General features: G+C 40.4%; 1 protein-coding gene across 3 annotated transcripts in view; it reads left to right on the top strand.

Annotated features, from left to right (window-relative positions):
• Positions 1–23,952, top strand: part of Snx25 (sorting nexin 25) — a 110,717-nt gene that overhangs the window by 9,286 nt on the left and 77,479 nt on the right. For all 3 annotated transcript variants that reach the window (XM_060381715.1, XM_060381717.1, XM_060381716.1), the window contains exon 2: positions 18,744–18,828. In XM_060381715.1, the coding sequence (XP_060237698.1) occupies positions 18,744–18,828 (85 nt within the window). The remainder of the gene's footprint in view (positions 1–18,743; positions 18,829–23,952) is intronic.

The raw sequence follows: 23,952 nt of genomic DNA, 5'->3' as shown, positions 1-23,952 counted from the left end.
TCTTAAGCAGCTTTTTGTTCAGGGAGTACGCAGTGATGTCACCTTGGTAATTGATGTTGCTAGCCTAAAAATGCTGTAGGGTTCATTTCTAAACATTGGGGTAGGCAGTGTCCTAGATTTTCTTTAGAAATGTATGTTTTCAGTTGCACTGAAAAGGTGACTCAGCAAGTTTGCTGCAGAGGGTACAGGCTTCAGAAAATGAATAGTGTCTGCTGAAAGCTGTTAGCATCCAAACGAAACCTGTTAGTTTGTTTGTTTATTTTTAAACAGCAACTGAGCTTTTAAGAGAAGAAAAATTGTAAACTCAACTAGCTTAGCAAAATAGTGTAGAGGACAAGAGCAAGTCTTCCCTGGAGGCCTTTTGTATACCATGAGCGCCAGGCCTCACCATGCCTGAGCCCTGGGGTGTGTTCCTGAGGTTTATCCAAGAGCTTTCCAAAAAACTTCCCCAATATGGCTGTATTTTGGTGGGTTTCTGGGATCACTTGCTGTCTTCTGGGAAGGAGATGGGCTTTTGAGGAATGCTACATCTTGTTCTGAGGCTGTCCTGCACCTATCAGCTCCTTTAGGGAGTGGCCTGTCCTTGTACCTTTTTGGGCATGCCTGAATAGCAGAAAGGTAGGTGTAAATCAAAATGCATGTAAAGCTAAAGTTCTTTGCCTCTGAGGTCTAGGAGGAAACAGAAAATTGTACATTGCCAGAATGAGATGTAGACTTGTGTCAGGCTTACTTAGCCTTTCATCTTAGTCTTCTGGAAAATTAATTTACAACCTTTGTTTCTCACGTAACTAGACAAACCTACCTTCCTCTATAGGCTTTGGCTCTCCTCTTGTAAGCAGGACCTCACCATCCTGTCATATCCTTACTCCCTGCCCTTTTGCCCTCTATCTTTCTGTGAGTTAGTTTCTCAGTTTCTCCAGTTCTTGCTTCATACTGAGCCTGGGGGGAATGGTCATTTCTTGCTATTACACATCTCCCTTCCTTAGAGCTGCAGATTGGCTAATTCTTGGTTCTTTTGCTTCTTTTTCTTTTTTGTCCTGAGCTACTTTTAGTTTTGTTTTTCCAGACAGGATTTCTCTCTGTGTAGCCGTGGCTGTCCTGGACTCAATTTGTAGACTAGGCTGACCTCGAACTCACAGCAATCCACCTGCCTCTGCCTCCTGAGTGCTTGGATTAAAGGCATGTGCCACCACACCCTGCTTTCCTGAGCTACTTTTAATGCTCCATCAGAGCTAGAAAGGTGGTCCTGTTTCTTTAACTCATGCTTGAACAAAGAAAGTTAACTTGGTTTATGGAAGTGGGGAAATTTAGGCCTATTTGTATCTCTTGGAACAGCTTCTTTTCTGCCCTTGACTTCTTTCCGTCTTGTCCAGACCAGGCTTCAGGATCAAGCTAGGATGTTCCTTTGCCTCCAGCCTGGAACCCCAGCAAAATGTCACTTCCCAGAAATACTCCTCTTCCTATGCAGAGAGCCATACAGATACATACCCCAGAGCTATAGTCAAACTTAAACAGCATGCTACACTGGAAATGAACATTTTCAGTATTCTAAAAACTATCATGGACTCCAAAGAACACTTGATCATCTCTGTCCTTGTTTTTTATTTCACTAAGCCTTCCACTTTCCAAGATCTTTGATAGATAACTTGGGAGAGCTGATGTGCTTTTCAGCATACAAGTCTGTCTGTATTTTGAGCTCTCATTTTGAAATTCTGTCAGTCTCACTGGGCCCCTCACATGAACCATCTCTCCACTGGGAACTCCATTCATCCTCAGGCTCAGCTGCTATCTTGGACATTTCTAGTCAGTGGTGCCTGTCGTTCCTGAATCAAGTCTAGGACAATGTGTGGTAAGTGTGGTCTCTTGCCTCTGTTGTCAGCCACCAGCACTTCCAGAAGTCAGGTCCTACAGCCAGCAGGCCTGGACTGTACTCCTACTACCTCGAATGCATCCATTTCTTTCAAGTTCTCATGTCAGTTCCCACCACAGCAACCGCTGTTGTTTTTAACAAAATCTCAGTCATTCAATTTTACAAGTAAAGACTTAGGGGCCAGATGCTGGCGTGAAAGCATGCTAGCTCAGAGCGGCAGAGAAAGAACCTAATGACCTTCTTCCTCAACCAATGTCCCAAAAGGAAAAGGAAGCTCTCCTTCTCCGCACCATCTCAAAAACCCTCAAAACTGAAGGTTCCTCCCTTCTACTTCTAGTGAGCCTCTCTCTGACTTTTCTTATTCTGTTTTTTTTCCTATGTTCACTTCCTGTCAACTGGTTGTTTGTTTCACTTCTTGACATAGGGTCAACTTTATTTATTTGTGTTTACAATATTCAAACAGGAAGCTCTTGGATTAAAGGTGTGTGCTAGGGCTGAGCCACACAACTACTAGAAACAGGTTTTTCCAGTAAACAACATCTTGGGTTCACAGTGTGATCAAATACTCTGCAACAAACAGAAACAGCCTCAGTTGGTCTGTCTGCCTCTGTGTTGGCTCCATGTTTATTCTTTAAAAACCAGAGCCCATGCAGATCTCTCTACAGTAATGTGTTTAATTAAAGCCTGTCTTCGGCTTCCTGTTGTTATTCCTAGCTCTAGTCTGTAATGTCACAATTACTTCCTCGCTCTAACCCCAGTGTGTATAGTGTCAAGTTCCTGTGCCTGGGAGACTTGGTTGTTTCTGCCTTCAGCACTGCTGTCTGTCTCCTTTGCTTGTTCTTTTTTTCCTTCAGCATTACTTAGATAGAGAAGTTTCCCAGGAATTTATACCAAGGTAGCACCAAATACTTCTTATGCTAATCACAGTTTTAATGTTAAGTTGTTTTGTTTTTGTTTTTGTTTTTGTTTTTTTTTTTGAGACAGGGGGTCTCTGTGTAGTCCTGGATGTCTTGGAACTCACTCTGCAGATGAGGCTGGTCTTGAACTCAGAAATCTGCCTGCCTCTGCTTCCTGAGTGCTGGGATTAAGGGCATAAGCCACCACAGCCTGGCTCATATTTTAGTACCATTTGGGACTAGTCCCAGGTCCTTTATCATTAGCCTTTGAACTCTAGGTGGAAAGTCCCCTTTGTTATCTTTTGTACTTTGGTAGATGACTTGGTAGACGAGGGATAAGTGCTTCTAAAATGAATCAGTACAGCAAAGGCATTACGAGAACAGATTAGAAGTCAGCATTTTTTCTGACTTTGAACCTTAACGGTCAGCTGTATACCCTTATAGTCTTCTGGTAAAAGTAAGATTTCCCAGACTACTATTCATTAAGGTTTAATTCTGAGAGCTGCTTTTAGGTTTACCACAGGGACGAACAAGGAAGGAGAAGAGGTGGGGTTGGTGGTTGTTTTGAGCAGGGTTTTCATACTATAGTCTAAGCAGTCTGGAACCTCCAGGTTGTCCAGGATGTCCTCAAACTTGAGGCAGAAATTCCACCTGCCTACCCCTCCCTCCTGAGTGCTGGGACCAAAGGATTCGCCACCATTGCTCGGCTTACACTTTTAATATTATGTCATTTGGGAATTGTTCCATGGTCTTTATTGCTAACCTTTGTACCCTAGGCAGAATGCTGGATTTACAGGCTTGAGCCATCACTCCCAGCCAATATGATGTATGGTTAGCATGATTGATTCCTATAACTACTTCCTTTTGTAAAAACCTTAAAGTGATTTCTTATTTTAAGAAATAACATGAAGTCTTAAGCTAGGGCAGGCTCAGTGGTAGGCACAGCACTGTTTCTCTGCATTTCTTGGCTTGCCACTCTCATGAGTCAGTTAATGTTTGAGCTGTTGGTCAAATGACTGCATCAGTTTTAGTACCACAATCTCATGGGATGATAATCAGAAGAAGCAGGAAAATGATTGGAACCAGAAAAACATAAAAATAAAAAAAGCAGCAAAACAATTCCTAGAAATGCTCCTGGCAATGTTTCACTCACATCTTATTGGTCAGGTTTGGACCAGTTCCCATTCCTGAGAAACTGCTGGTAAGGCATCCAGGATTTCTTACTGGCTTAGGACAGTGTCAGGAAGGAGACCGAGGTATTAAAACAATGGACACTTCACCTCACATGGGAGATTCTCACGACTAGCGTCATACCTCTGTTCACTCACCCTTTGCTTAAATCAATTGTTGTTTCTGATTTTATCTTTGTAGGGCATACGTGTGTGGACCTCAAGCCTCACAGAAGGCCTTTGCTCCCATTTTTTTTTAATGCATTTAGTTCTTGATAAGTGTGCAGGCTCAGTTTTCCCTCTGTCTAGTCAATTTTATTTGTGTTCTTCATTTCTGCCCAATAAACATTTTCTAAGGTGAGGAAAGGGGAATTCTAGCTTAATTTTAGTTTTCAGCCTGTGTGTTTGAATGGATACAGATGCCATTTGTGGAGGTTTGGAATGGTAGAGATAAGAATATAAAAGTTTTAGTCTTGGATATTTTGACTTACCTGTGGATATGTTCATCTTGCAATTACTTATACAGATGTGCAGTTTGAGGTAGAGATGAGGATTAAACAAGCAGAATTGTTAGGGGAGGGGGAATTGCTGAGTTGGAAGGGGTTGAATAGAAGGGATTTTGGGGAGGCAAAGGAGGAAAAGCCTAGTGAGGAGTGAGAGGAACAGGCAGAGGCTCAGAGAGGAAAACCCAGAGATGACATGAGAGAAGAGCGAATAGCCAACAACATCAATGGTGTGCAGACTTCCAGAAGAGGGTGACCCCTGAACTATGCAACTTGGTGGATGTTGTAGACCTATGCCGGTATTGTATGGGGCTTGAGGCAAAGAGGTGCAGGTAGCCTCAGAGGCCGAAGTGGCATTTAGGTTGAAGAGTGGGGGTGGGACATCTAGGGAGAGCCTGTGGAACATACATTCTAGAAGCTGGCTGTGGAAAGTAGAAAAGGCAGAAAGGGAAGATATTGGTATCATGTATTGTGGGATTTTGTAGTCATTTGCAAATTAAGTTTATTTACTTTATATGTGTCTTGAGTATCTTGTGTGCATGTATCTGTGCACCCTGTGTGTATCCAGTGCTCCAGAGGTCAGAAGAGGGTATCATATTTTCTGGAACTGAAGTTATGGAGAGTGTGAGCTGGCTATGTGGTCATGTGAATGCTAGGAATTGAACTATGGTCTTCTCCAAGAACAAGTGCTCCTAACCATTGAGCAACCTCTCCAGCCCCTGTGGTCATTGTTAGAGGGAAAACGGAAGCATATTTCTGCGTTTCAGAGTAGAGAGGAAGGGCCTGAAAATGTCAGAGACACAGGCTGGCTGATAGAGCAGTGTCAGGGAGACAAGATCAGAGAGAGCATGCATGGAAGGAATCAGGCTTGAGACTGATGGGAGAGGGGTGCACCCAGGAGGTATTTCAAGCTTCAGATATCTTGGTAAGTGGGAGGCAAAAGTTATTATTGAAGGTGAGGAAGATGGCATTTTGTAGAAGGTACTTTTTTCTTAAGTCTATTTTAAGAGAAGTGGTAAAAGATTTGGAAATAAATGGATGAAATAACAGCAAAAGCATTTACTGAGTCCTTGCTTTCTACTCAGCATTATACCAAAAACTCATTTACTCCTCTTAGTTATGAAGCATTTACTATTATCCCATTTTATGAATCAGGAAGCAGGTTTAAATGGGTTAATGACATCCCAGACACTACAGAATTAGATGAATGGTGGATGGTTGTGGGCTATTCATGGTATGACGGAAGATTAGATGTAAGAATGTTTGATAGTCTCTTAGATGTCATCTAAGCCAAGGGAGGCATGGAGACCAGGAAGGATCTGAGAGCTTAGAGGAAAGAGTCAAAGGGATTGTAGGCCATTCCCTGTTGTGCCAAAGCCTTCTGAGGGGCTATGGGGAATGGGTGACTGAGTCAGGAGGACTTGAGATGCGGGTTGTAAGAATAAAGAATGTCAAGCAATGTGTGGCTCTGATCCGGCCCAGTGTTCACATTTCTCACGTCATTAAAGGGGTTGCTTCTCAAAGGGGTTTACATTCTCTGGTAAAATGTCAGGGTGGTAGCTGAGGAGATGGCTTAGTAAGTGAGGGGTGATTGCCACCAAGCCCGAAGACCTGAGTTCAACCCTAAGGACCTACATGATAGGCAGAGAGACCCAGCTCATTCCTGTAACTCATCCTCTGACCTCCTCCACACATACAGTAAATGATTAAATGTGAAAAGAACACTGAGTGTCCCCAGGGAAGATTGTACTGGGTATTGTGAGAGCTAGGGAACGGAAGAGCTAGGGAGCGTGGGTCCAGTGCACGTTGCCCCCCCTGGACTACCCTGCCATCTCTGCACGGCATGGACTCCTATAGCCATCTCTGGCTATAGTACCATTGTGATACCATTGTGATAATACCATTGTGAATTTGTTTGTACTCTGGAACATTCCAGTTTCACCAGTTAGGTGCAATCAAAGTTAGCTTTAGGGTGGGGCTGTTATTCTGTATTAGAGGAGTATAGTTTTATAATAATGAAAGCATTTGAATTTTACAAATTAGTGGCTTCACTGACTTTATGATCTGTTACTCTCCCCTTCTTCCCTTTTGACCTCTTCTTCTCTAATAGTCCCTCTTTATGCTCATTTAAAAAAATCTTTTTATGGTGGCACAGGCCTGTAACCCACAGTAACTCACAGTGATTCACCTGTCTCTGTAGACTCTGGAAGGCAGAGACAGGTGAATCACTGTGAGTTTGAGGCCAGCCTGGTCTACAAAGTGAGTCCAGGACAGCCAAGGCTACACAGAAAAACCCTGTCTTGAATCCAACCCCCAAAACAAAAACAAAAAATAAAAACATTTTTAATTTCCACATGTGAGGGGAATGATACAATACTTTTGGTGTCTGGATAATTTAACATGATGATCTCCAGTACCATCTGTTTTCCCAAGAATGAAATGATTTCTTTCCATTGTGTATGCACCACATTTCCCGCCGCCGAATGCCTAGGCTGGTGCTGTGACCTGGCTATTGTGGACACTGCTACGGTAAACACGGTGTCCAGATCTCTGATTGTATGCTGGCCTCGTTGCTTTTGGATAAATACCCAGGCGTGCATGGTGGTAGGTCTATTTTCAGTGTTTTAAGGAATTTCCATAGTGATTTCTAAAGTGGTTGAGCTAAGTGTTTGGGAATTCTTAGTTTGTGGCGTGTGTTTTAGCCATGTTAAAACTTCAAGAATGATTGAATGATTGACTAAGTTTCTATATATGGTGTAGAGCATTATAAGTTTTGATGTGGGCACTCTATTTACAACTACTCATTAATTGAGCTGATTTCCATTGCTTTTTTTTTTTGTTGCTGTTGTTTGTTTGAGATAGGGATTTTTCTGCATGGCCTTGGTTGTCCTGCAACTCAAGCAGTAGATCATTCTGGCCTCAAACTCATGGAGCTGTGCCTGCTTCTGCATCCTGAGTGTTTGGGATTAAAAGTGTGTACCACCACTACCCAGCCGTCCCTTGACCTTTAAAATGATTAATAGTTTGTTGTTGTATTGTTAAGTGGAAATTCTGCAGAATAAAGGAGTTCATGATGTCTCTTTTATGAGCACAATGAAGTGTGTGTGTATATATATATATATTTATATACGTATACATATGCATAGTTATCATTTCAGTGTTCAAAGGAACCTGGGCATGAGTGATGTTTAATTTTTAATGTTTGAGACCGAGTTTCTGCTAGTCCAGGCTATCTTTTTCTTTTGTTAGAATAATCTGGTTTGTAACCCTCTACCTCCACCCTCCATGTCTGGGCTGTAGGAGTGAGGCATGACACCCGGAGGCTGTCCAGTGCTGAGATGGCCCCTGGGACATTGTACATGCTAGCTGTTGATGCAAAACCACCTCATCTTAAAGGAAATAAGACATACTTTATTTGGAGCCATTCTGAGTGACTCTGGCCTGGGAACACCAATTCAGGTTACCCCAAATTTCATGTCCAATGTGGATGCAGTTTTATGAAGGTTTTTTTTTTTTTTTTTTTTTTTTTTAAAGCTTTACAGAAGAACAAAGAATGCTATAAATCAAGGCAACTTTAAAATACATTGGTGGGGACAAGGAGATGGGGGAGCTTTTCTGTAGGCCTAAGATACTATCTGATGACATTCTTAGCATTTGGATTGGGGGAAGCTAGAACACTAGCTTCTAAGTCAATAGATTGTAAAAGGATTTTTAAATCTATTGTCACAAGATGTTAGTTTCAGTATAAAGGTGGGCAATTAGCCTCTGGATCGGAACATTTCAGCCTCTCCACAGTACTGACATTCTAATTAGCCAGTCAGCCTCTGCCAATAGACCGATCCAGTTTCCTTCTCAGCCAGGTGCAGCTTCTTTTCAGGAGTTTTTGTTCACACAGCAAGCATTTGACCAAGATGAGCTATTCCCATAGATGAATCTTTTGGGATTCATGTCTCAATATGTATGAACCATTGTTTTATATTAAATATATATTATATTATCTGGATTAGTTGGCAGTGCTTCTCAAAGTGGAGGCCATGGATTTCAGAGATTATGAAATTATTGTTAAAAATGCTTATTTCAAATATATGGTCTGAACTGAGAATTGAGGAACTTTAAAAGTGGTAGTTCACATCAGTGATCTCATTGCTTCGGAGGCTGAGGCAGAAGGATTGTTTTGAATTTGAGGCCAGCCCAAGCTATAGTGTGTTCCAGGCCAAAAAGTACACAGAACGGTCTACAGAATTGTAGCCAAATACCCTTTTCTGCCAGGCAGTGGTGGCACATATGTTTAATTCTAGCCCTTGAGTGGCAGAGGCAGGTGGATCTCTGAGTCCAAGGACAGCCTGTTCTACAGAGCAAGTTCTAGGAACGCCAGGACTACAAAGAGAAACCCTGTCTCAAAACACAAAAACAAACAAACCCCATTTCTCAAATGTATCTGGAAAAATAGATGTTTTCAAGTTGAAGATAGGGCTTCTGGTGTCATGGAGGAGAAAGGAAAGTCACTGTCACATTTAATGTTACAATGAGGCCCACCTGTAGGAGTTCAGCCACCTCCTCCTCCCTTTCCTTCTCCCCCTTCCCTTTCCCCTCTTCCTCTCCTGGAGCTCACCAGGTTGGCCTGAATTCACAGACCCACCAGCCTCTACCTCCCACATGCTAGAATTAAATGCCACCACACCCCGCCTAGTGGAGGTTTTTTTGCCCTTTACCTAGGCAGAGGCAGAAATGCATCTATGGAAAGGCCTAAGGGCAGGATTTAATATTTGAATTCCCACACATTTACTTTAGATAGGAAGGGCAGAAACAACTTTTATGATTTAGTTAGCTTTAGGCTGGTGTTCCTAGTCAGAAAGGATTTACTACCCTCAGTGAGTACAGTCAATTGGCCTGGCCCTGGGCTTTATGCTTGGCACCCTTCTTAGCTACTTATGGGTGTGAATCATCAGAGCTGCTGTATGTAGAGCTCAGCTCACTGCTTAGAGGGAGCTGTGAAACAGCAGGTTTCATCTAGACAAACCACCAGTGCCATTTTTTCTAACTAGGTACAAATATTTTATTGCCAGTTTTTTATTTAAAATCCAGCCAACCAATTAATAAAATGGCACTGTGGTATTTTATTACAGAAATGGAATACAAAGTGCTGGAAGAAAGCAGTTGCATTGGATTACATAAAAGCTCTGAAGCAGCGGTAACTAGGCTGCTTATCGTTGAAGTTCAGTGTTATCTCTCCTGGAATGAGTTTACTCAATACATGTCAATATGTATAAATCTCACGACTCTTAGGAAATGCTCTTTGAGATTCATTGTGTGCTTACATGGCTTTCTTCCACTACTAAAGGGAGAGACTGAAGAGTGAACAGTGTGGAGGTTTCCAGAATATAAAGAATATTGGATTTTTTCTTTTTCTTCTTTTTTTTTTTTTTACAATTTATGTATTTATTATGCAAACAGTGTTCTGCCTGCAGGCCAGAAGAGGGCACCAGAACTCAGAGATATTTATGAGCCACCATGTGGTTACTGGGAATTGAATGCAGGACCTCTGGAAGAGCATCCAGTGCTCTTAACCTCTGAGCCATCTCTCCAGCCCCTGAATATTGGAATTCTTAAGCACACTTCTGAAATACAGTGGCTTACTAGCTACTTGATTTTGAGCATCCACCAAGAATTACACAAATTCAATTTGTTTGCTGTTGACTGTCCAGTATCCAACTAAATGCCAAGCGGACAGAGTCATTCATCAGTAATTATCAGATGACTGAACAAATTAATGGAAATGTAATTCACATTATGGAAACCCAAGACTGGCCAAATAATCTCAAATGATGTAAATATATATGATAGAAGTGAGTAACAAAATTGAACAGCATTTCTATCACACAGACCTTTTTAGGAATGCAAAAATCCCATGTCAGATTTTTAGCCACTTTTTTTTTTCTGATCTAGTTTCCTTTTTGACTTTTTTTTTTCTCTAGCTCTATTATCCATTTCATACCCTTTAATTTCTAGTCATCTTATATTACTATTTGTGTGTGTTTTCAAGCACATGCTATAATTTTCATTTCTAAATAATGGGATTAAATTTGTCTACCAAGTGTAGCATGTTTGTTTGTTTTTTTAATGCCTTTCAGATTGGTATGTAAGAAGTAAAACACGCTTCTCTGTAACTGCACTTTTGGCTACTTGATTGGGTTCTTTTTAAAAAATTATTTATTATTTATACAATATTCTACCTGCATACCAGATCTTACTATAGATGGTTATGAACCACCATGTGGTTGCTGGAAATTGAATTAAGGACCTTTGGAAGAGCAGCCAGTGTTCTTACCCTCTGAGCCATCTCTCCAGCCCATTTGGTTGGGTTCTTTTTCCTACCTCTCTACAACACCCCTAAACCTTCCAACCTCCTAACACTAGGTAGGAGAGAGAGAGGTTAGAGGGGAAAAGGGGTGTCTGCTGATTAGGGGCATCAAGTTCCTTGGGGCAAGTTTGCTCTTCACATTCAGGATATCTCCAACCAGCAAACAGCAACATCATCAGGATCAAACAGTAGCCAGCAGGAGCAGCAGGGGGAGGAGTGGCTGCCCTTGGGGCTCTGCTGTTATATATTCCTTCTGAAGAGTCCGAAGAATTCCAGCTGTAAACCATCCTCAACTGGCACAATCATGCCCCTGCTAGAGCACAAGACAAATCATAGTTAGCTGCTGTGGTCAATCTGAAGCAGCCCCATATCTCACACCTGGGATTCCTATAACATTTCTGTGTTAAGAAACCAAAAATTCTCACTACATTTCTCCTTTTCTATTTTAAGCTGTTAATCATGTTGTGTTTAGTGAGAAATTATAAACAGAGACATGAACAAAAATGCTTTTCAGATCAGTGGTCAATGATTGTTTGTTTGGTTTGGTTTTTTGCTTTTGTTTTTCTATAACCTGGTGACTCTTCGTTGTTCCTGTCTGAAATGGCTCAAATTTTACTGCGGGGCCTCAAGTTTCCAGGTTCCCCATTTTGTTTCCCAATGGCAAGAAGTTGCTCTTGGACCTTCACTTTTCGGTCCAGTGGTATCCCTTGCCACAACATCTGCAAAACCCAGGAAGCTTCAGCATTCATTTTGAAAACCCATTGCCTTGAGAAATAGCTTGTTCACTTTTCTGGCTGCAAGTACCATCTTTCTTACAGTTAATGCATTCAGCATTTTTAGATAAGAGGCTTCTAGTGACTTGGTCAGAATTTCTTTGTAAATGATTGAATTTTCTGCAATTGAAGCACCAGTCATTTTAATATCAGAGACCTTTAGCAATAGCTTGCCCTGAGATGTTAGCATGATACTTATTAGAACCAATGTCAAGTGCGTCCATTGACACTGCTCATGCTTTTAATGGTCTAATAACTCCTTCACATTTGGTATTTGCATTCTCAAATGAGAGGGTCACTATCAACACCTCTCTCTCATCAGGGTCTGACATGGCATTGTTCACAGCTGAAACCAATCTTTGCAAGAAATCTGTGAAGGCTTCCCCAGAGCCTTGAACAATCTTCATAAATGAGGTGGATCTTATTTTGGGCTCCTCAACTTTATTCAAAGCTCTTAAAGCCACTAAGCCACATTGTTCTATAACAGCATCATCAAATCAAATCTACTTTTGTAAATCAGAATACTGTCCTTCATCAAGCAACTGATCTTTGACAACATTCATTCTCCTTGCTCTGTTTTACTGTTCAATATTCTCGGCTTCCTCCTTCCACCACATTAACCATTGTAACTGCCGACTGGCCTCTAGAACAGCTGTTACTAGATCCTTCCAATCTTGGGGAATAATTCTATTTTGGGTAGCTCAGTTACTTAATATTTCTTTTACATAAGGCGAATGCATTCTGTAGGAAATAATATCCTCTTTAAAATGCCTCAGATCATTTCTATAGGAGGCCACACTATCTCATAATCGTAATCCACACCATTTGCAGGCATGTTCTGTATCTTTACTGGGAAAACTGATCTTGAGCTCAACATCAACCCTTTCTCTCTAAATGAGCTGTTTTTCTTAAACCCCCTTGCCCTGCACACCCCCACCTCCTGGGCTCTTCACTCTGGGGGCTTCAGGGACTTGAAACTGAAAGTGTGCTGCCCTCAGGACTCTAGCATTCTACATCCTCTAAAGAGTCCCCAGAATTTTAACTGTAAAACTATCCTCAGCTGGCAAAATCATGCCCCTGCTAGATCACGAGGCAAATCATAGCTGCTGTGGTCAATCTGAAGCAGCCCCATATCACACACCTGGGATTGAAACAAAAACATATTTCCGTAACATTTCTGTGTTTTTAAAGAAACCAAAAATTTTCACTGTTTGGGTCTAGAGAAAGCCACACAAACCACTCAGACACTGATCCCAGTCAGATATTGATGGTTTATTGAACGCACACCCCAAGACTAATTGCCATCAGGGATGCAGTCCATAATCAGGAGGTGGAACTATAACCTTGAATGCTTTTTAGAGTCAGATTCTAAAGGCAAAACTGCAATTAGCTCATATGGTGGTGATAGGGTTTACAGTTGTTAACTCTGACTTGTTATTTTTGCTAACTAGACAGCAGTTCTAGCTGACCTTTAATGTAGTTGGTCCTATGTGGGGCTGGTGGTTAGGGCCAGCAGTGTTCAGCTGTGTTTATAGTTGGGGGATTTCCAGGAATAATAAGGTTATAGAGTATGCTGAACATGAACAGAGTTTTTGGCCAACCTGCCCTCGTACAGAGATGCTTCTATGTCAGCAACAAGCTGAGTTGTTGGTGGGCCTGAAAGAAAAATGACTACAGTTATGCTAAAGGAGCAGGTAGGCCCAACATTCACTACACCTCTTCCATGTAAGTCTGATTCTTTCAAATACACTGAAAAACATTCCTAAGGATTATTAGCTTATCTTAAAATCTATCTGAATTGAATAGTTTAAAAGAGATTTTTGCCTTTGTGGTAATACTTTTTTCTTAGATTAGTAACCAAGAAACATTTCTAGAGATATCTGCTTGTGACAGTTAAATCAGAGAGCAGGAAAGGGATGTTCAAGTCTGGAAGCACCTGCAAAGAGCACCTCCGCTTTGAAGATACGTGTTTTAGTCTGTAGACATGCTGTAGAGGATATTTCCAGTTACTCACACAGAACCTTACTGTGAACATCTTTTATGCTCTTATGTTATCAGTTAAAAAATAACTTTTAGAGGCAGGTGGATCCCTGAGTTCAATGCCAGCTAGCACTACACGGTGAGACCCTGTCTCAGGAGACAAACAAACAATAAATCTTAAGACTCCATAAAAGGGAAAGGAGATTTTAAAAACACCACTACTTTCTATCCAGACAAAACTCCCAAAAGGATGATAATCACTTGTCTTACAGTTTTCTTTTATGTCACGGAAAACAAAGCTCACAGTGAAGCATAGCAAAGCATAGTCCAGCTTTAGCTAAACTGGCCTTTGTTAAAACAGACTTAGCTTTCAAGCTTCAGCAATAGGACTGGTAAAGAACAGAAACCCTAGTACAGCTTCAGGAAATGTGTACTTTCTTTCCTCTCTGTAAAGTGTAACCACAAAGGCAAAAAATAGCTTAAGAGTGACACATCCATTGGCTCATTCTGGTTATCCAGCTTTCTACTTTTTGTTCTTGTTGCGCTCATTTGTACAGTTGTAGTCCTTTTGAATCTGTCTGCTAGCAATCCAGGCAAACAACCCATCCCTCCCTCTCTTTCCTCAACCCCTTTTCTTGAGATAGGTCTCTCTGGCTAGCCTTGAACTTGCCATGAAGACCAGGCTATTCTTGAACTCACAGAGATTTATCTGCCTTTGTCTCCAAAAGTCTGAGATTAAAGGTATGTCACAATGCTTGGCATCGGCCAGTTTTCTTGAAAATTGACAGCATTCTGTGTTGTGTTAGTGCTCATAGCTAAACTGCTGTTTCATGTGAGGCATTTTATCAAGAGCTTTGTGTGAACCTACAGTTATAGACATGATTTCCATGGATTGAACCTGGCTCACAGTTTGGTGCAGTGTAAGCCCATAGTGTTTGGAGTAATATTGAATTAGATGGAGGTATCTAAAAGTTATTAACTTCCATTTATTGTTGAAATAAAATCAATACATCTAGCACAATGGCAATCATAACCCCTTTTGCTATGTATAGTACTTTCCTGGCCAATGCTGTGCTTTCCTGTTTTTGTAACCCCAATACCAATTATTAAAACTAAGGAACACAATGAGACCTTTAAAAAGAGCCTAACAGGAAGTGTCTGGGTCGAGGGGTTGGCATTAGTGCGTGAGAGCAGAGACAGGCCTGTCTGGCTATGGAGTCACATTCCCTTGCCCTCCTTGCTTCACTGGCTCTGACGCGTCTCCTCACACACAGTGGGAACGGTGTCCTTGCATACATTCCTATCTTTGCTAGTCTTCATCTAATGAGACAGCCTTTCAAGTTTCCTACTCCTTTTGTTCCTGCCAAGGAAAGATATACATGGCTTCTTCCTTTCTTGGGTTTTGAATATATTATTTTTAAGGCTAAGGCAGAATGTGAAAGAGGCAAGGTTTTGAGAAAAGTAAGAAACTTGTGGGATCCCAAAAGATGGTCAGAGTTCTTGGACAGGCAAGACTTGTGACACTTGCGTGGGTAATACAGAGATGTATTTCTTTTTTGTAAGATAGATTAACACTACAGTGGCTTCACAGAAATGAATGTTGTGAAACCTTTTCTTCCATTCTCTCCCTCCCTCCCTTTTTCTTCTTTTCCCTTATCTTCTGCATGTCTGTGGCTTATGTAGCTCAGGCTAACGGTAAAGTAGCAACACAGCCAAGGATAACCATTGGGTCACCAGCCTTTTGCATCCACAGAGATCCTAGTCATGTGTCTCCATTCCTGGCTGTTTCTCTTTTTAACATAAATTGGAACACATTGCAAAACTCTTGACTATATATGTGCACAGTAAAGAGGACAGACGTTTGTTTACTAGATATAGCTGGTGATGGGCATGAGAGAACTTAAGTCATGATTGGCTTGGAAGCCACCCAGACAGCATTGCCATCTTGCCAATTGGTATAGGCTGGTAGCTAGTGGTGTCAGAACACCCGAGTTTCTCTGCAAGGGTTCTCTGGCTGTTTTCTCTTTATAGGGCATCTCTGGTTTTGGCACATAGACAGTGGACATGTGTCATGGCTGTGGACTGAAAAGCTGTTTCTGTTTTTATGTTTTCAGGGAAGTGTTTATTGCTATGCTGTCTGTTCTTGATTCTGAATATCTGGTTACACATTCTGAAGATCTGGTTTTCTAATGAGAAAAGCTTTCAGGGTTTGGCCTGCCTTTGGGAAACATTTTTAAATGTGCAATTATGTATTGAGATATTCTAATTTTTCCCACTAGAGAATTCTGTGTGTAATTAAAAGTGACCTCGGTTGGTTTGAGGCAGGTTTAAATCTTAACATGAAGATAGGTTTCATTTATTTTCATTAAATAAAAAAAAAATCATGTGATTTTTTAGTAATAGTCATCTGGCCCACCAAACGTGTTTATGAATGAATATTGTGATATGTGTACTAAAATACGAAAGCAGAAGTGGAGTGGTCAGATTCCATATGGACGCCATATCCAGACTAGATACTGTGGGCTTTACCAGAATCCTTTGTGACAGCAGGAGTGAGTGTCTGCCTTTTATCTTTCTCTAAACCAGCATTGTAGGAAAGTGTTCTCTGAGGAACGGGTATGTCCCAGCAGGATAGAAATTAACAGTTGTCTTCAAGAACAAGTATTTGGGTAGATTAGCCTGTGGAGTTTGTTTTTCAAAGGAGAGAATGAAACAAGGTTTGAGGTCAGCCTGGGCTACACAGTGAGACCCTGTCTCAAAACAACTTCTCCCCATAAGACAACAAAACCACAAACATATACTCAGCAATGAAAACCAAAACAAGATAGCAGATCCTTAGTGAGGGAGACAAAAGTAAGAGGAGTTTATTTAACCTCCTTCCACTTGGTTCTGTCATGCCTGCTGAAAGTGGTACCTCATCCCAGCCATGCTGGGCACAAATTCAGACAACATGATGTCTTGAGCCCACTGTCCTTGCTCCCCCATCCTTAGCTGTGGTCTCCCAATCACACATTCAGTACACTTGGTGACCAACAGTGGTCAGATGAGAAGAACAAAGGCAAGCATTTAGCTGAGATTTTCCTGAGCTTGGTTCTTAAAATGGAAACCGTGTCCGAGAGCTGGGGAGAAACGCAGTGGGCGCTGTTGGAATTGGCAGGACCTCAGGAGCTTTCTCAATTAAGTGCTTGGCTTTAAAAAAATCAACTATTTTAAAAAACTTTACTATTTTATTTTGTATACATGAGAATTTTGCCTACGTGTATTTCTCGGTACCATATGCATGCCTGGTGCCTACTGAGGACAAAAGAGGGTGCTGGATCCGCTAACACCGGACACAGTCAGTGATGAACTTCCATGTGGGTGTTGGAATCCATTCTGGGTCCTCCACAGGAGCAGCAACACCTGAGCCATTTCTCTAGTCCTTGGCTTTCATTCCATCACCTGACCACTGTTGGTCACCAAAACTACTGTACCTGTAATTGAGAAATTTAAAAAAAAAAAAGGAAATTAGAGTAAAACCTGACCTTGTAATATGATAGTTACTAGAAAGTAGTTTTAAATGGTCAAGAGTGCAGTTTTGTCTTTCACATATCAAATAATTTGTCTCTATATAAGCACAATTTTTCTAATGCCTTGAGAAGGTACTAAATGCTATGTGTTGACTTTGTAGCATAAAGTTCTTTCATGGTATAATACACACATGCACACACATATGTATATCTTCTCCTCCTCTTCCTCTTCCTAATTATCATCATTATTAAATTGCTTTCAGTTGCATGTATTAGAAAGTAAGAAATCATAAGGGTTTGGCTTTGGCTTTCTCTAGAGGATGACAGGATGACATTCTTGGCTCTCTACCCAAAGACAGCAGGAGACCTAGTTAAGGCCCAGGCGCTTTCCACTCCTAGTTGAGCCTGTTGATTATCTGCAGCTGCGTTTGTTGGATGAGCGTGGCGGTCACGCCAGCCATCATATTTCCGTAGGAATGGAATTGCTGACTCGAAAGATAGTTCATTTTAAAATTTAATATTGGCAATACCTTTTTCAAAGCATGGAAAAATACACACCCTTCTAACAATGTATGAAAACAAACATTTGATTGTATATTAGCCAACAAGAGTATTTCTGAACTTTGCAGTCTGAGGTATATTACTGCTTTGATGTGCATTTTCCTAATGAAAGGACCATATAGTAGGATGGCTGGAGGAGAGAGGTATAAATATACATGTATGAATAGTCTTTTGTTACACGTGTTGAGGTACTTTCCTAGTCTTTCACCTATATTTTGCTCACTCCATCTTTTGTCAAACAGTAATTTTCTATTTTTAAGTTATGCTTTATTTGGATTTTGTTTTCCTGAATAACTTTTGGATTTTGTGCCTTATTGTAGAGAGGCCTTTGCTATCTCATAATTATAAACATTTGATTCCAAATTTTCTAAGTAGTTTTTTAGTTTAAGGAAACATTTAGCTCGCCAATCAGTTTGAAGTTATAAATAAACTATGACTGTCAACTCTCCCACTTAGGAATGTAAAACTGTTCCTGTGCTGGCTAGTTTTTACATCATTTTGACACAGGCTAGGGTCATCTGAGAAGAGGGAACCTCTATTCAGAAAATGCCTGCAATGTATCGTCCGTTAAGAGAGTCCATAGAACATTTTCTTGATTAATGATTGAAGTGGGAGGGTCCAGCCCACTGTGGGTGGTACTGCCGTGGGCAGGTGGTCCTGAGTTGTATAAGAAAGAAGGGGTAGGAGCAAGCCAGTACGCAGTGTTCCTCCATGGCCTCTGCATCAGATTCTGTCTAGAGATTCCTGTATTGAGCTCATGCCCAGACTTCCTCGGTGGTGGAGAATGACCTGAGAGTTGTGAAATAACTTTCCTCATTAAGCTGACTGTGCTCACAGTGTTTATCATAGCAATAGAAACCCTAATGGACACAAACAGTGTTATCTTTTCCCTCATTGACTACATTTTTTGTTATGTTTGTAACTTAAGTAGATAATCTAGTTTTGTACTTTCCTACTATTCCAGTATTATATTAATTACCCTCTTCCTAAACATTTCTGAATTAGCCTTGAGCATCTGTTTACTTTTCTAGAGGAAGAGTATAATCTCATCTTCGTCTTTGTTTTATGTTTATATACAGTTTATTCCTTCAGTGATCTCTGCTTTTTCCTTCTCATTTCAGAGCCCTGTACATGGAAATCCACAGGAGACAGCTCAGGGCAGGAGAGTGGTAATTTCACATAATATGGATCGAGCTCTGAAAGATGGTGAGGATGGGCTGGGCTTGTGGAATTATTATGTAAAGCAGTCACTGTAACCTCTAGTTTACAGTTCTTCCTACAGCAGTGGGAATTTTTTATGAGCTTCTGTTGGAAGCTTGGGTACATTTGTGTTTTGGACAGATGGAAATGGTTTGAACATTTATATAGTAGAAATTTCCAGATTCCCATGAAGCTAAACAGTCCAGGAGAGATTTATCTGCAATACGAAGTGTGGATCTGCTCTCCATTCCCCAAAAGAGGTTTCAGAAAACTTTTCATTCTAGACACTACCTGGAGAATGTGTGTTAGAGGTTAGTGGAGGATGCACTTACGGACAAATCAGTTTAAGTATAAACTCAGAGTAAGTGAAAGCCTCAAAAGAGTGGAGAACGTGCAAATGAAGTTTGCATGGAGAGGGCTAAGGAACATTTGCAAAGGACACGATGATTTTATTCCTGAACATACATTCCTGGAGCAAGTGTCTAAATATTAATGTTTAAGCATACAATGTATTTTGAAGATCAAATTAAGGTTTTAAAAGATTATTAAAATCAGATTTTGAAACATTGACTTCAGTTATTCAGGGAAATGGTCTGAATTTTTCAAGTAACTACATGTGTTACGTAGCTAAGCGATGACTGAAAAAATAATACACAAATAAGTACTTTCACTTGACATAGTTTATAAAAATCACCATGTTTAAATTTGAAGACAATTATTATAGAAGCAGAGGAATAGTTTGAAATTTTGAATTTTAGAATTCAATTTTAGAATTTTAGAATGTTGAAATTTTAAAATTTTAGAATTTTTAGACTATCATTTACTATTAGTAATGTTTCTATTAATGAATAATATAAATGACTTTTCTGAAATTTTCTGGATTTAAGATTTGACTTTTATTAATCATAACCTCATGGTTTTGCTGGCCATGGTGGGGCTTGCCTTTAGTTTTAGCATTTGGGGTGCAAATCTACATAGTTTCAGGCCAGTCAAGGCTATATAAACAAAACATACATAAACAAAACTTTAGAAAGAATTTTGTTTTTATTCATGTGTGTGCATGTGTGATGTGTAAGGCCAGATGCACATGTGCCATGCCATGCATGTGGAGGTCAGAGGGCAACTTTGGGAGTCAATTATTTTCTTCTACTGTGGTCCCTGGAAATTGAATTTAGGTTGTCTAACTTACACAGCAAATGCTTTTAATCACTGAACCATCTTGATGGCTCTGTACCAACCAGTTAAAAAAATACTTATTTTTATTTTATGTGCTTGTGTGTGAAATCCTGCATGCATCCATGTTTACCACATGTGTATCTGATGTCCATGGAGACCAGAAGAGGGCATTCTAACTCCTGGGACTGGAGTTACAGCTGTTATGAGCCTCCTGATGAGGGTGCTGGGAGCTGAGCCTGGGCTCTGTGCAGGGCCAACACTGAGCTGGCTCTCTAGTTCCTGCACCAAGTATGGATTTTACTTCACTGCCTTAGGATCCACCCCGTGCACGTGCAGCAGAATCCCTGTTTATTCCTGTAGGAAGGTTAGCTTGATAAAAGCTATTCAGTCATCCCTGGAGTTGCTGGAGAGTGACTGAGTGGCTAAGAGCATTTGCTGCTCTTGCAGAAGACTTGGATTTGGTTTCCAGCACTCATACAGTGGCTCACAACCATCTGTGTAACTAGTTCCAGAAGATCTTACACTCTCTTCTGGCCTCTGAGGGCACCACACAGGCAGCTGGTATACATACCTACATGTGAAAACAACCACAACCAAACCAAAACAAAAACCCACTCATGCATATAAAATAAAATAAAGGTTTAAAACCATTAAAAAATTTTAATTGTATGTGCTGTTTTAATGGTTTCCTTTTGAAAGCTGATTAATATTTCATTGTATTTACATGCCACATTTTATATGTTCATCCATTGATGGACACTTGAGTTGCTTCCATTTGGGGCCACTGTGAATATTAAAAATACGGTGCTGTTTGAACTTTGGAAGACTTAAAAATTTGTTTGCATTTCTTTAAAGATGATCTTTTTCTCTTGTGTGGGCCGGTATGTTTCAGGAGTATTTGTGTGGGGTGGGTTTAAGAAAGCCTGAGTCCTACTTGGTAGAAAAATGACACATTGCCCTTGGGTTAGTTTCTGTGTGGTGGTTTCTCTAGAAAGGAAAGTGTCACAAAAGCCTTTGGGTAAGAGCTTAGGTTTATTATTTGGTGATTTTTTTGAAGCACAGTTGGTGGCTTGCTCTCTTTTTTAAACTTGTTTTTTATTAATGTATCACTTATATGTAGTAAGGGGATTTGGTGTGATATTTCAGTTCAAGCGTACAGTGTGCACTAAGTAAATCCAGCCTTTCTCCTATTGGTAGTAGTCTCTAAGCTGCACTGAAGTTGACTTTTTTTGCATTGTTCTTTTTTGTAGCTCAGCTTCTGTTATCTGTTATGCAGCATTGTTAACCAACTTTTTAAGGCTCAAAAGTCCCTTGTTTTACATAGGATCATTTACAGGAAATTGAACATCATATCCTCTACTAAAATGAGAGCTGTTGGCTGGTATAGCAGTAAATTGAGGAGTGCAGTCTACACATTTGGCAGAAGTTGATAACAACAATAACAAACAGGCCAAAACTAGAATCACTTTCTTAAAAATGTGGCCATTTAAATTTATGGTGAATTTAGAAATGTGTGTTGAGAAAACTAAGAGATTATGCAAGCATTTAGAAACATCCATAGTAAATGTAGCTTATATCCTTTGAGTATATTTTATATTTCAAAACCATAGCACCAGCATATTAAATTAAACTACAGTGAGTGATAACAGTCTTAGAGTAGATAAAACACTAAGAGAGTCTGTGTCGTAAAAGCTTAAATGACAGTATGTTTGTTAGGACTGCATTTATTTAAATTTAGTTGATGTGAGCCACCTAGAAAATATTTTACAGTTATCTTCTCAAGTTATTTTAACTAGATAATGTTGTGCCATTTTATATTTACATTTACTTTATTGCCTTTGGGATATATCGTTTAAAGTGATGTAATCATCGAGTACAGTAAATTATAAATATATGTGTGGTAAACATATAAACGTGTTTGCTGTTAAAGAGTATGTTGCAGCTCAATGTAGATGAAGAATTAGCCAAAGTTTTTATATACTTTTATAAGAATAAAAAGTAGCAAAAACCAATGTAGTTAGGTGTTAGAGAGGAAACAATAAGAATTATCCTACATACAGTAGGAGTTAACTGGCTGACCAGCGCAGTCAGAGGCCAGATTTTTAGTGAGGCAGCCAACTGCTCTCTGATTGGATCTGAGGCCTACTTCACAGAGGGAATTCACGTTCTGGAGTTGATTTCTCTTTGAGTTGTCTTTAAAAATATCTTGCTGAGTGGGCTGAGAGATCATTCATTTGGTAAAATGCTCACCATGCAGGACTTAGCATCCAGATAAAGCCAGTCTCAATGGCATTCATCTCTAATCCAGTGTTGGGGAAGTAGAGACAGGTGGATCTCTGTAGCTCACTGGCCAGTCAGTCTAGCTGAATCAGTAAGCGCCAGGTTCAGTAGGTACCCTGTCTTAAAAAATAAAGTGGAGAACAAATAAGGAAGGCACTTGACTTTGACCTCTGTCTTCCACATACATGTACCACACAAATATATACACATATACACACACAACAACACAACTTTTTGTTCATTTTTTTGTTTGGGTGGGTCTATATTGCTGTGCAATATATATCTTTAGAAGTATGGCTCTTTTTTTTTCGCTTTATATATTCAGGTTACATATGCAGCTATGATACTTCAGAAAGATATTGATTAGTTATTAGTGGAGGATCTACCTATGGTAAAAAAGTTCATGGCTGAATGCAAATTTCTTCCAGTATTGATTTTTATAAATTCCTAAACAAATTGTATTGCCATCGGAGTATTTCAGAGTTGTCTTAAGTCGCATATGTAGTGTAGTTGCGAAATGTAGTAGGGCAGGACGTGGACGGTGCACCTTTCATGTTAACCCTTTCAGCATGTGTGGAGTTTGAATAAGAACGGCCCCATAGGTTCATAGATTTGAATGCCTCTTTACCAGGAAATGAAACTGTTCGAAAGGGTTAGGAGCTGGGGTCTTCTTGGAGAAAGTGTGTCACTGGGGGTGCGCTTTGAGGTTCCGAAAGCTCATGCCAAGCCCAGGGTCTGTCTCTTGGCCCGAGGATCAGTGTGTATCTCTCAGCTACTGCTCCAGGGCCAAGCATGCTGCCACATTCCCCACCATGGTGATAATGGGCTGAACCTCTGAAACGGTAAGCCAGCCCCCAATTAAATGTTCTCTTTTCTAAGAGTTCCCTTGGCCGTGGTCTCTCCACAGCAGTACAGTGGTCGCTAGGACAGCACACTAGGCAGATCTTACCATAAAGGTATTGAATCTCTTATAATTGTCCTTAACTAGCATAGTTAGCATATGCTTAGGCCTCAGGTTTATTACTATAATTTTCTGTGGTATGAAAACTTGGTTTAGTACAAAAGCAAGGGACCAATCAAACAGTGTTCAAACTCTCGTCCTGATCTATTACTTGGCCTTGCAGACAAGGTCCTTTGAAGGTCATTTAGGTTTTTGTCATCTTTGTCCATTAGATGGTGGGAAAGCCGCCATCTAGCGTGACTGCCTATTGGACAGTGATGTGACTTTTATTGAGTTCCTCTTCATGTTGAGTCGAACAGGGCCTCTTCCCTAGGATGTTGGTGTTGTCCTCCTGTTGTGCTTTCTGGAACATTTTACGAAGTGGTGTCTGTGACTTATTTCTCCATATGAATGTGATTTAAAGAAGCTGGCTGAGCACTGGACAAGGGCACTATTTCTGGTTTCTCCTGTCTGCCACTCTTATCACTTTTCTTCTTCTGCTTATGCATATGCTTATTCTCCACAGTGTGCAGAGTAAGACAGGAGGTCCTACATGCTGCCTACAAGTTATGTTACTCCTTTAGCCTCAGTTTCCTGACATGATGCTCAGTTGCTGTGTAGAAACCATGTTCTGTTTGTCACAAATGAATAAGATTATAGAGTTGTCTTGTTCCAGTTTTAGATTTAAAGCCTTACAACTGGACCGAAAACTGTCTCTGTCTTCTTAGTGCAGT

The sequence above is a fragment of the Meriones unguiculatus genome, chromosome 4, assembly GCF_030254825.1.
Source record: "Meriones unguiculatus strain TT.TT164.6M chromosome 4, Bangor_MerUng_6.1, whole genome shotgun sequence".
In the NCBI taxonomy this organism is placed as follows: domain Eukaryota; kingdom Metazoa; phylum Chordata; class Mammalia; order Rodentia; family Muridae; genus Meriones; species Meriones unguiculatus.
This window is presented reverse-complemented; position numbering and strand designations above follow the sequence as displayed.